Here is a 13060-nt window from a genome sequence, read left to right as displayed (position 1 = left end):
AGGATGAATTTCACACAGGTCACTCCTGCTCCTGAATTCCTCCCAGGCTTTGGGGCCATCCCCTGCTCCCAAGCTCCCATCCTGACCCAGAAGTACACGGCACCAGGAGGACCTGTCCCTGAGATGGCATGGAACACACTGCAGGACAGTAGCACTGCTGGCAGGGCCTTCAGGCTGCCAAACCTTAACTGACATGGCTTCAGCTCCCAAGGACCTCATCAGCAGAGAGCAAACCACAACGGGAATCCTCCAAAGCACTACATGCTTCTAAAACATATAGTTTCAGCCACAAGACAAGCACTGACAAATTTTCAGTTTTATTAAAAAAATTCTAGCAGCAAAACCTGTAACAATTCAAAAAAAAACAAACAAAAAAAAGAGACCAAACCTTCAAAAAGAACATGACACAGAGAGAAAGAGACAAAGATGGAGAGAGACTGGCTTGGGGTTCCCCCACTGTTCACTCCAGTTCCTTGTAGCGGGCAAACATGACCCTCCGGACGGCGTCGCGGTAGGTCTCGTTCGACTGCCTCTTGGGGGGCTTCCCTGGGGCCCCCAGGCCAGGGCCCTTCCTCCGATTTTCTGCCTGCAAACAGTCACACAGTGATTTCTCCTCCCATAAAGAAAAAGCTTCCCCGGGGCTGCTTCAAGGACTGCTGACTGCTCCCATGTGGATCCGTGGGTGGAGGAAGAGCAAGTGCCCTGTGTTCCTCCAAAAGCTGCTTGGGAGAAACTACAGGTCCTTTGTGGGCAACGAAAGCAGCCGCAGCCAGCAAATGCCCGTTGAGAATCAAACCCCAGGGATGGGCTGTGGGGAACAACAGGAGCATATGGTGGGGTGGCAGCCAAGCAGGCAGTGCCGGCAGCCCAGGCAGCCGTGTGCCAGCCAGGATGGAAACCGAGCAAAGGAAAGTGCCAGCAAGAGCTGGGCTCTTGGGGAGCTGTTTGCTGTTAGCCTGCATTGGCACAAGCTCAGCTGTTCTCTCTAACAGAGCTCCCATGGGCGCTGGTACCTCGCTTGGAATTTCAACCAGTGTTTAAGGACCGGCTTTTGCAGCCAGTGCCTGCATTATTCAGCAATATCTGTCTGGAGTTGGCCCAGGGGAGCAGGCCTGGGGCTGGAAGTTTCTCTCAAGTCCAACTTACCTGAATACCAGAGATCTCACCAATAAGACCAAGAGATCAAAGTCCTGTGGGGCTGAAGTGGGCACATGGCTTTGTCCCGCGTGACTTGCAAGTGAAAGGAAAGCACATCTCTAGGGCTCTTCTGGGAGGCCTTTCTAGGAACTCTACGAGGGGCTGTACTTTGCCACCAGCTCCCCACCCAGACAGGGAGCCCTGATCAGAGGTCAGACCTCCCAGAGCGCGTCGCTGGAGCTGGCTCTGCGACAAAGCCCATTTTATGGGCACAGGAACCTCACCACGAGGACTCAGCAGCAGCTGGGGCCGGTTCCTGCTGTCTGTACTGAAGAGGGACTCTTGCCTCGTGTGTGTGGGCTCAAGCAAACACGCGTCACAAAGCCTCAAATATTTGCTTTAATGATATACTCGACTGCAAGCTGAAAGTCACACCACGAGCCGTGCTCCAAGCTGCCCCTCGGCGAAGCACGGACACCGCGGCAGCCTGGTGAGCCATGAACCTGCCACCACAGCACCATCCTGCTCCTGTGTCCCTGGGCAGGGGAGAGCAGCCCCTGCCCCAGGCCGCTTCTCAGATAAGCCCTCTGAAGCAAATTAAGGTCCCCTGAGAGACCAGCCTGTCATGGTAAGGCAGGGTCGGGTAGACCCTGATACCCTTTGATACCCTTTGCTGATGGGACTCTGCTCCTCAGGCAAGGCACCCTGGCATCACCTCCCACTGTCCAGAGTCGGCAATGGCAGTGAGAGCCTCACAAGTGCTAAGCAGAGCAGACAAAGAGCAGGACACGCCCCGTGGCTTTGGCTACAGTTGCACCTCCTGGGTGGAGGTTCACCTTTTCCCCCAGATCATGTGGCTGCAGAGCACTGAGCTGGTGACCTGCTCAACCCCCAGCCTGGCTTCGGGCAGGTACTAATCAGATGCTCACATCCTTCCTGATCTACTGTTGTTTTACTTCCAACACCTCCAGATCCATATAAATTCTAACCTTGTTCTACAGCCAACGTACTTGCAGCCCCTCCCAGCCTGCAAAGTTCATCAGTGCACACATATTATTCCATCAAGTGGGTGCCTAGACCTGCAGCCTGCCTCTTCCTCTGGCTGGGAACTCCCTCCAGCTGTTATGGGAGACATTATGGGCTGCAAGATAGTGGTGTGCTTTGAAAGGAAGGGAAGACTCACCTCCATTGGTGATGCTGTGCCCTGCTGGTTGTGGCCGAAGCTCTTCTTCCACCCTGGAGACTGCACCATTCGGTTCCCTTTGTTGTTACTGTCAAAGTCACTGCAAAAGAGATAGAATCAATTGTCCAATCTTCCAATGCTTCAAACACATGCCAGGGATTTTTAGCTCTACTAATAGAACCTTCACTGACATTCCAACCTCTCATGAGGAATATCCAAGTTTCTTGCCAGAAGCACACCGCCTAAGGAAATCACCACAGTGGATTCTATGTGCAGGGCTCACACACCTTTGACTGCAAAATTTCTTGTCCCACCTCAGGGGGAAATACACCAGGGCACAGGAAATGAGCTCAAGTTCCAAAATATTTACAGTACAAGCCAGCCAGCAGCGTTCTGTGCTTGTATTCCTTAATTAGAATTTTAGCAAGAAAGTGAAGTCTAATCCCTGTTGCTCTGTTAGATCTTTCTTTTCTCCCAGTGCTGTGGTCATGGAGTTCAACAGATGCAGTGTTAACTCAGACACCCTTTCTCCCACCTGGTCATTACTCATCCAAAACCACTAACCAAAACTCACAGTTTTGAAGACCTCTCAGCACAAAAATAGCTTCCTTCAGACAAGTTCTACTTTCTGGCTGCTGATGACACCGCACACAAACTGCTTTAGTTTATCCAAAGCTATTCCAGGAAAACAGGGAAGAGAAAATGTGGATTTTTAAACTGCAAGACACAGAGGAAAGGTCTCTTTCTGAGGTGCTGCACCAGAAGGGAACAGGCACATAACCAGTGTTGTCTTCAACACATGCCTGGCCCTTCCTCAGCCCACTGGAACACGCGAGCTCGCAGCAGGCAGGTCTGTCGCGAGCTCCGCACAGCGCGCACTTTCTTCCTCCACCTACTCTGAATGAGATGGAAACAGCTCCCAGCGTTCCTCTGAGTCAGTGAACAGATGAAACACAGCTTTGCTCTTTCTTTCGATGGCTAGATGCCAGGACAGGAGGACAGCAAGTGCCTTAAGGACGAGGTGGATGGGAACAGGCTGCATTCTGCTCTCTATGTCTGGCCAGGCACACTCAAGCCCCCATCTCACCCCTCCAGCACCAGACAGCTTATCTCTGCTTTTTCCTAAACCCTCATTTCCATCAATGCCCTCCTCCTGCCCTCTCTGAGATGTCCTGCAGCACAACAGGCTCACAGTTTGGGGAACTCTGTCTGACAGTCTGACTGACTGTTAATTTGCAGACCTACCCCACTGGCCTTGGCATGCCAGCAGCACACACCCCATCCCAGCATCAGCATCCCCAGAGAGGTCTAACCAAGAGCAGCCATTACCTCTCTGAATCCCGGTCATATCTGAGTCGTTTCCTCTCTGGTGAATCCAGCTGCTGGAATTTCTCTCTCCGATCATTTCCTTTGTCTTTATGTCTCCCCTTCATAAGAGAAAAAACAAAGTAAGTACAGGACCTATGAAAGATTCAACACTGCAGAAGAAAGCTCTGCAACCAGATCTCATCCTCAGCTGGCTGGAAGGTTGTCCTGGGGACCCACAAACACTGAATGCATCACATCCCACAATCCACTTGCTCTGTCCTGATGGCACCTGTTGGGCTGACTCAGATCTGTGGTTGCAGCCTTCCAGCTATGGCACCAGGAGCAGCTCTGTGACATTCCAAACAATGGACAAGTACAGCTCTCCCATCCCTGGCCAGGTAGCAGCAGCCCATACACCGCATTAGTTTAGACAGAAATTTGGGACCCATTTAGCCCAGAGTCCTGGCTTGCAGAACCACACTGAGACCCTTCTGGGAGAAGGGAGATAAGCTCTTAGAAGCCACAGCACTTCCAACAGGTCCCAGTGCAGGGTGAGCCCACAATTCACTCATTGGAAGGCTGAAGATATGGTGTGTAAGTGGAGGGTCTGCCTGGAACCACCATCCCCCCATTGCAAAGGCACAAGCAGCAGTCTGCCCACCACAGCAGACCCACCTCACGCTCTCTCTTCTCCAAATATGCCAGTTCCTGCTCAGATCGTTTGATCTTCATATGAATCTCTAGGTTTTGCTGGAAGGAGGAAAACAGAAGCCAGTGTCAAGCAGAGAACACAAGCTGTCTGAGTCATCTGCTCCACCTGTAATGAGCACAGGTAAAGCAGCATGTTCTTGCATTTGCACTATACCGGGCACAGCAGGCTCTCTTGCAGCCCAGACTATCTGATCCCCCACAGAGGCCTGGAGCGCTTCCTCCTGCAGATAGGAAGGCAACCAGTCCTATTTTAACCAGTGTGCAGTTTGGCCCTCCTAGAAGCAAGAGCTCAAAAGCAGCCCAGAACATGGGGAGGAAAGTGCCAAGTTCTTACTTCTCTCACACTTGTGTGTGCCAGCACTCCACTCTCCCCAAGCCTCAGCTATCTCACCACAGCTTACAAAGTCACACCTTGATGTTACAGCACTCCCGTGGCAGGAACAAGCAGCTCACACAATGCTTTGAACAGAGCTCCGGGGGAACTTTGCCTGCTACTGTGCCTAATTCAGCACAGTTCTTCCCACCCAACCGCTGCATTTTTCCTGCAGATCACGAAGCCATCAAGGCAAAAGCAGCTCGCAGTACACCCCCACCCACTGCTCCCCCATACCTTGTGCAGGTTGGAAAGCTGCTGGTGCTTGATGAGCATTTCCTTGTTGGGAAACTGCCTCCTGCACAGCAGGCAGGCCAGCTTGTTCCAGTCGGTGAGCTTGTCGTCGCTGGCCTTGGCCTTCCGCGGCTGCTCCTCGCGCTGTGCTGGTGGGTGGGGGGGAGGCGGTAGCCACTGAGCCTGGGACTGCTCCTCCTCCTCCTCCTCCTCTTCATTGTCACTGTCTCCTCCATACTCTCCCAGAAGTCCTATCAGAGGGTTCACCACCTTGGGCTGAGGGAAATGGCAGAAAAGTGTGACAGTTTGTAGCATCAAGCCTGCCCGGCCACGTGGGGTTTTCCCTCCCCAGTCGACCTCCCCGTGACTGCTGTCTCTGTTCCAGCCCAGGAGGGAGAGAGCAGCTTCCCAGCAAGGCAGGTAGGGAATGCAGAGAAGCTGGCTGGCTTTCCATTCACACCACAGGGTGGAAGGCCTTCTGTTCTCTAGGCAGGCCATGCTTTGGTGCCAGGCTTTCCCAACCTGCCACACACCTGAGCATAAGAAGCCGACCGAGGCAGTGGCTGTTTGGCAGGGAGCTGCTGTCAGTCACTTCCTCCAGCAATGGACATCAGTGAGGTTTGCCTTTCCTCAGCCCAGAGGTGGCTGGAAAAGTTTTCTGCTTGAGGACTGTTTGAGTGAAGAGACCCTGCTTTAATGCAGGTATCAAATTTCCCCATGTTAGAAGACCACAAACAGGGGCAGAGCTATAAAACAAACTGCCTTCACCATTCCATCCCCAGTGCTGTCGCTCAGGGTCACAACCAGGCTGTGGTGAGTCTCACTAGTCCTGTGCCCAGGCTCAAACAAGGCAAAACACAATCCTCTGGAGCCACTTACCGGGGCTGCACTCTCTTCCTTTTTCACAGAAGGAGGTAAAGGTTTTTTAAAGACATCTTCTGCAGAGAACTTCTCCTCTCCAGTCTCAGTCTGAAACAGTCAAGATCAGGTGTTGAGACCACCATGGACTCAGTGCACAATAGCTAAACACTCATTCAAACAGGCCTCCAAAGACACCAGGCAACTGGCAGAAACGAGGTGGTGGTTTTGGTGGGAGACATTCCCATTCTGGGGAATCCATAGCTTTCCTGAAGCTACACCCAGAGAACACCAGAGACTGCAGACACCCAGCCCTGCAACAGGATGAGCCTGTGATGCTCACCTGTGTGCTCAGCAGCACAAAGAGCAGGGTGGGGTAAAGCCTCACATTTACACACTTTACAGAGAACTGGAGAGAAGCCCTGGACAGGCTCCAGCTTAGCAGTTCACGAGCTATTCATACTTGACCAGGAAGACGAGTGCCATGCAACATCTTACCAGGCCTGAGCTCTCGTCTTTCTTCACAGAGGGAGGCAATGGCTTTTTGAAGACGTCTTCTGCAAAGAACCTCTCCTCTCCAGGCTCATTCTGAAAAATCCAAGACTAGGTATTAGGCCAACAGCAGCACAGGGGTCAAAGAGTGCACAGTGCAGCCAGGAAGCCACTTCTGAGCATCCACACAGAAATAGGCAGCTGGGAAAAATGATGGAAGGATTTCTACTGGAGATGCTTTTACCCTCCATTCAGACAGGATCATGTTTCTCCTAGGACAGTGACCCTGAAAGCCTCCATACTACATGAGACTTCTCGGCTGGCTTGGTACCAGTCTCAGGGACAATTGCACCCCTCGGGTCACAGCTGCCCAGGACTAGTCATGTCAGAGCACATCCAGACCAAGAGGTAAGGAGGAACATAAAGTTTTTGCATTTGTGGTAAATCACTTCTACCAACTCTCCTGGCACTCCTGAGGCACTGTGAGTACCACAGCCCTGGGCTGTGCTCAAACATCACTTTGGGCAGCTACTCCCAACCAGCAGCTCTTCACACTGGGGAGATAGTGTTTGATCACTGGGAGCAGCACTGCCCTAGGACTGGGGGGCAGGAACAGCAGTTAGGGGAGAGCTGAGTCTCTGTTATCATCTGACTTGGTATGTTTAAACGTCTCTGCTAGTTTTTGTAGTCCCTGTTACAATAGCTGGGTGCTTTCAGCAGTGTGAAGGAAACGCGTGTCTTGGTTAACTGGATGTGTCTCAATCCTTCACCATAAGGAAGGGATGAGAAGCCCAGGATTTAATGTCACAAGAGAAAAATTTCAGGAACTTACTCCCACCTGGCTGGACAACAATCACATTCCTGGCCAGCTACTGATTCCATGGATTTCATTGTCTTCTCTCACTGTCCTTCCCTTTTTGAATCCTCTGATTAATCTCTATTTTCTAACCTCTCATACCTCAGCCTCCTGATCATTCTGATGCTTGGAGGGATTTACCTTAGCAGAAGTACTTTTCCCTTTGTCCTTTTTGTCCCTGTTGTCCCTGCTGTGTGGCTCCTTCCTTTCATTTGTCCGTTCTTGGCTCCCGTGCCGCCGCCTCCTGCTCTCTGTCGGGGATGAGCAGGATTCTCGGGATGAGCAGGATTCTCGGTCTATCGTGACTTCCCTCTGAAAGAGATATTTGGAGCAGACTTAGCCAAAACCCTACAATCTTCTTACTGGGCTTCTTGTCCTTACTGGGCTGGGGAGACCAGCACAGTAAGAAGAGACTGCAGAGGGAAAAGGCTTCAGAACTTTGCTGGGGCCCAAGTCAGGTCATCAGAGCACTGCCCTGCTCACCCACAACACAGACATCTCTAGGATCATGAAAACAAGATGATAGTCCCAGAGAACCTCTGCTGATGGCTCTTTTTTGGCATCCTCATAACTACTGCTGGCTGGGGTAGAGAAGCAAAGAGACCACAGATGAAAACAGAGCTGTGCTGTCCATCTTTTATTACAGTCACACGTCTTCAGTAAAATTTAGCAATGATGCTCTGCTTATAAGTCTACTCAAGGAAGAGCAGACCAAAAACCTCCCAAAGGCAGGGCTTCAGAGATCAAAGAGATGGCTACAGCTGCTTCAACACACAGCTAATGGGTTCCTAGCCTCTCAATAAGGTGACATTTTGCAATGATATTTTTCCCTTTCACACAGGTCAAAGGACGGAGCGAAAGAAACAAAGCTGCCTCTATACTGCCCTGTCTTCAGGATCTAGATGCAAAATCTCTCCAGAGAAGCGCTGTTTGTAAGAACATATTGCATGTACAGCTTTCTTCCCACGCACTCACCTGAGTCCTGGGGTCATAGTATGTCCCAGCTATGGGATCATAGTAATTCCCGGTTTCAGGATCATAAATGTATGTGGACACATCCGATGGTGCTGGAGAGAGAGAGACAAGAGTTAGCAGCAGTCCTCCAAGGACAGAACTTGCCTTTTACAAAGACAAGAGCATGAGCAAATATTACACTGGCGAAAGGATCAAGGGTTGAAAAGAAGGATTTTTCCCTCCTGGCAAGAGAGCTATGAGTATCTTCGCATCACTCAACCTACATCTTCTTTTCTTTAAAGAGTAAGAAGGGTAATAAGTTTTCACAATTCTTCTGGTTTAGGACTCTGGCAAAACTGTCCACATCAAAGCAGATTTACAGGGGCTGTGCTGAGATCACCAGACCACAACACTTGGCTGGACAAAGACATGCAATTCAGTAATTTCCCTAAGAATGGGGTAATGAGTATCAGGCTCTGTATCCACCCACCCCTGTGAACAAGAAAGAGCTGTTCTCTCTCAAATAGTCTCCTGTTTAAAGTGATGACACTCCCCACATCCCTTCCACCCCGTGGGTGCATGAAAGCTCCCAAGAAGAAAGGGGAGGGAACTGTTTCAACAGGAAAAGCCAAAGGCCTTAAGGGTAGTAGGCCCACAATGTCAGGAATGCTCTTCATTTCCCAAGTGTTCTTGGACAGAGCTCAGCAATGCTACATATAAGTTCCTAAAACAATCAGGAGTGCTCTTCCAGCTACTGGCACTGCTGCATCAAGTGTATTTTCTTCCGTCTCTGCTAGTAACTGCCAGGCTGATTTTATCCCATCAGTTTTCCACAACAAGAAAAAACAGGCAGCAAGTTTCCTTTATCTACATGTAGTTTCGCACAGTGAGAGTAGAGAGAAACACATCATCAGATAGGAAAATGTGACTAAACAAAGTTGGCAAAGGAACTCAGAAGTGGGTGTAGCAAACAAACCTACTCTTAGCCTTTAAAAATATTTTTGGGCTGATTTCTACATGTCAGTGCCCTTTTAAGGAAGAAAAGTCTCCACAGTAGGAGTGAAGCAGAGTTTAACTTACACTGTGCTCTGGTGCGTCGCTGTGATTCGCCACCCCTCCTGTCCCTCATGCCCCTTCTGCCCTGGAGTAAGTGAACAACACAAACAGATAAGAGACTCTTTGACAAACATCATATTGCTTCTCCTCCCTCTCACAGGCCCAAAGTTCAGCAGAATGGCTCATTTAGCTACCCTAAAAAGAGCACAAGCAGACACAGCTTTTCATCTACAGAGCAATGGACAGTGTTGCAAAGCACAAGATCTCTGCAGCCTCCATGAGAGGTGCTCACAGCAATCCATATGGAAGCCTCCTGCCCATTCAGTACGAGAAGAGCCCTGTAGTCTAGTAACGAGCACTAAAGAAGAGACATTCCCTCCGGGAGCTGAGACCAGTCATCAGTTGAATCACTCTGTAAAGCGTGGTATCGGGTAACCCAGCCAGAACTCCCTGCAGCAGCACCTGCGCTCTGACTTCACTTCCACGCACGTGATGAACACAGCGTGAGGGGCAGAGCAGCAGTGAGAGCACATATGAGCATTATCATCCCATCAAACCTGCTGAACTTGCAGCAGTCCAGAGGGAAAAAGCCCAACCCAGCCTGGTCTGTCTCCCCAAGCGTTCCCCACCTTCCAGTGACCCACGAGGAAGCTGTGCAGACCTACCGGGCCATAGTAGGAATTGTCACCGTGCTCCCCATAGTCATTCCTGTTGAGATAAAGGTTGCAGGTTAATGTCAATTTGGCTTCACAATAATCTCAGTATACTCAAAACGACAGCAGGACAAATAAAGGCAGAAAGACCATCTTTGCTGGCCACATGTTGGATTGAGTCCATCCCAGGAGACAGATTTGGCAGATCACTGTCTCCACAACAGTTATGACCCCACTCTGCTGTATCCACAAAGATGAATCTCTCCAAATGCTTTTTAAAAAGCTGAACACATTAATTCCTTGACAATGGGACTTGATGGCTTGACAACAGCAATATGCAGTATGATCACTAATCCCATACTGCTCAATCACTGAAGCTTCTTCAAGCTCCAATGTCTTCATTTCTCCAACACATTTTTAGAGTGTAGGAACATCTGTGCTAATTCCTGTGCCAAACTTTAAGCACCTGGTCTGACAACATAGTTCTAGCCTTGCAGCACATCATACAAAGGACAGTCCAACTGCCTTATCTGTCTATACCTTCTTCTCCCTGTAGCAAGATTCACTTCCAGCGTACGCCCATCAATGCAGATGGGGGGATCAAGGTTCTGCAGTATCTTCAGCAACCTCAGCGCCTCCTGTAAAAGGAAAGGAGAATGTCACTTCCATGAGAAGGAAATCAGCCCATTTTCCAAATCCAGCCTGCCTGAAAGGAATGCTTTGTGCTTAGAAGACAAGAAACACAACACTAAATATTAGCCTAAATGTCAGTGAAGAGTATTTAGGATGCGATAAAAGGGATAAATGAGTTGTGAGGTTCTCTGCTTGTCCTATGACCACTTTCAGCAGCCAGCTAGGGACTGCATTCTCCTAGGGCTGCTTTGGCTGCTGTTGTTCCAAGGAGTTTTGGTGAACACCCTCTGGAACAATGCCAAAGCATTGCTATGGAGTCTGGGAGCCAATCAAAACCAGAAAATATGATCCCTCCAACATGGGACTGCATGTTAATTGAGATTCTTGCCTTCTGCAAACAGAAATTGTTGAATTCAAGTTCCCTGCAAACAAAATATCTCTGTAAGAGATGTTCAAGTTTAGGAGGGTCTGTGAAAAAATGCACTGAGGCAAGAAACACAGTGTCACAGTTTGTGACAACAGACAGTCTTTGACTCCTAAAGCCAGAGAGCAACAGCTGCACCTGGCCAGACAAGCAGAAGAGGACTCACTCCAGGACAGCTGCCCCACAAGCACCGTGATTTCTTGTATTCCTGTGCTTTCTCTACTTCTGCAGATTTCAGATGCCAACAGGGGGAGCACGTGAAAGCCAGAAGCTACTTACAGCATGAGACTCCAGTTCGATGAAGCCGTAGGTCTGCCCCATCCGTCCAGCCTTGTTCTTCATGATGCGCACGCTGGACGTGGAGAGCCGCACGTAGGGCGCCAGGAGCCCCACGATCACCTCTGGGGGGGTGAATCGGGTGATGCGCTTCAGCATGATTGCTGAGAAGCACATTGAGGGAGGCGGCCCGGAAAGAAAAAAAATAGGGAAAAAAATATAATTTAGAACTTAAGTGTATTGTGACTAAACCCACTCAAAGCAACAGCACGGCTTCTCGCAGTCGAGTCTGGAAGCCATTGCTTTTTTTCTCTTCACTTTGCAAGACGCTCAGAGTTCCACCTCCAATAGCTGACCATTCCTTCCCAGAAAACAGAGCAGAAAATAGCCCCTCCTCAGAGCTCAGGGTAAGCCCTGGCCAAAGAGACTTTTGAAACTGTTTTGAAGTGCTAAGTTAACTGCACCATCCTGAAGCCAGCTCAACCTGAATTAATCTTCCTAAAGGCAATTTGTCAGCACCTTTGGAGCTGGACAGCCCACTATTACTTGCTGCCATGGATTTGCACAACACAGAAACAGCCTCTAGAGGTTTTAGTGAAATGCTGTCCTTTCTGCAGATGGAGTGCAAGCAAGAGGAATCCAAATTTGGGCTTTATGCCACTCACTTCTGCTTCCTCCACCATCCGGTGGTGTGGCTTCCTCCCCTTCCCTCTGAGAAGGCTCCTGGTGCCGGTCCATGTCCCTTCTCTTCTCCTGTGAGGGTCGCCGCTCTCTCCCTTCATCTCTCTTCCTTGGCTCCTGTTCCTGAGGCTGACACTCCTCCTGTGGAGTAGGAACTGAGGGCTGCAGAGGCTGCTTTGGAGATCCTGGTTGACCTGACAATTCTTGCTCAGGTGTTTCAAGCTTTGTCTCTGCTATTAGAGAGGAGGAATGAAACGTTTTCACACAGAGTGTTTCAGCAGGTATTTTATTTCTTCTCTTTTCTGGCCCCTGCAGCAGTGCTCCTTACAAAAGGTCAACCAGTTCTGCCCTTTGCATATCCTGTGCCTTAACACTCTGCAGACACAAGGTGTGTACAGGACAAGTTAGGTACTGCTCATCCTTCCACTGACTTGTCTCATGTTGGGCTCCTTTACCAGACCTTTCCTGTCAGAGACAAGATGCTTTTTGGCCTCCTTTTAGGACTGGCTCTTGGCTGGACAAACATGAATCAGGGATGGATGTGGACACGTTCCTCCCATGTCCAGCACAACCTATATGGCCGTGATATCCTTACTCTGCATTATGCATTCTTGAACACCCACAGCTCAGCAATATCAACTAGTAACTGTCACCCTGTCTCTGGGTGGAAAACAGGGTTCAGGTCCCCTTGACTATGGAGTGAAACACACCATAATATAATCATGGATATATTATCTGGTGCCTACTGACCACAGACATAACATGAAAACACCCTGTCCCCCTGTCTACCTATGCAACACAGAGAAGATAAATTCCATCAAGCTTCTGTGCTTGAGGGCCTCTGAACCACCTAGCTTCACTGCAAAAGAGATCCTGACCTGAGCTTCTAACACTGCTGGAAAGGAAAGCCAAAGCTGTGGGGCTGCAAAGTCAAACATCACCAGCCCTGCACCTGCTGCTGAAGCCTCTTCCCACAGAGAGAAGGAAATGAGAGTGCAAGACTTGGCACAGTGAAGCTTCCCTCTTCAGTGTCCCCCCAGAGCATCTCCCTGCTCTCATTCTGCTCAGGCAGTGGGCAGCATGGCAGAACACACAGTGATTTTGCACATAACTGTTGGGAAAGCTGCAACACTGCCTCACTTGGCTGCCAGCACAGCTCACCTTGGACAGGCCTGTACTCATTTGTCTGCAGTTTGTAGCGTGCAGAGTTTTGGCTACAGAACCTCAAGTA

At 49.9% G+C, this 13060-nt stretch overlaps 1 protein-coding gene across 3 annotated transcripts in view; it reads right to left on the bottom strand.

Moving 5' to 3' along the window:
* Window positions 1-301: 301 nt before the first annotated feature.
* Window positions 302-13060, bottom strand: part of RBM6 (RNA binding motif protein 6) — a 57344-nt gene continuing 44585 nt past the window's right edge. For 2 of the 3 annotated variants that reach the window (XM_017820052.1, XM_017820053.1), the window contains 14 exons: window positions 11814-12062; window positions 11152-11312; window positions 10356-10453; window positions 9828-9870; window positions 9187-9247; window positions 8128-8219; window positions 7294-7464; window positions 6303-6392; window positions 5826-5915; window positions 4950-5222; window positions 4304-4378; window positions 3650-3747; window positions 2321-2420; window positions 302-586 (listed from right to left, as the gene is read on the bottom strand). In XM_017820052.1, coding sequence (XP_017675541.1) covers window positions 461-586; window positions 2321-2420; window positions 3650-3747; window positions 4304-4378; window positions 4950-5222; window positions 5826-5915; window positions 6303-6392; window positions 7294-7464; window positions 8128-8219; window positions 9187-9247; window positions 9828-9870; window positions 10356-10453; window positions 11152-11312; window positions 11814-12062 — 1727 coding nt within the window. In that variant the 3' untranslated portion in view covers window positions 302-460. The remainder of the gene's footprint in view (window positions 587-2320; window positions 2421-3649; window positions 3748-4303; window positions 4379-4949; window positions 5223-5825; window positions 5916-6302; window positions 6393-7293; window positions 7465-8127; window positions 8220-9186; window positions 9248-9827; window positions 9871-10355; window positions 10454-11151; window positions 11313-11813; window positions 12063-13060) is intronic. The other variant, XM_017820054.1, reaches the window with a different exon arrangement.

This window comes from Lepidothrix coronata, unplaced genomic scaffold (genome assembly GCF_001604755.1).
Source record: "Lepidothrix coronata isolate B3197 unplaced genomic scaffold, Lepidothrix_coronata-1.0 Scaffold78, whole genome shotgun sequence".
Lineage (NCBI taxonomy): Eukaryota > Metazoa > Chordata > Aves > Passeriformes > Pipridae > Lepidothrix > Lepidothrix coronata.
The sequence above is the reverse complement of the archived record's forward strand: the minus strand, read 5'-3'. Positions and strand labels throughout refer to the sequence as shown.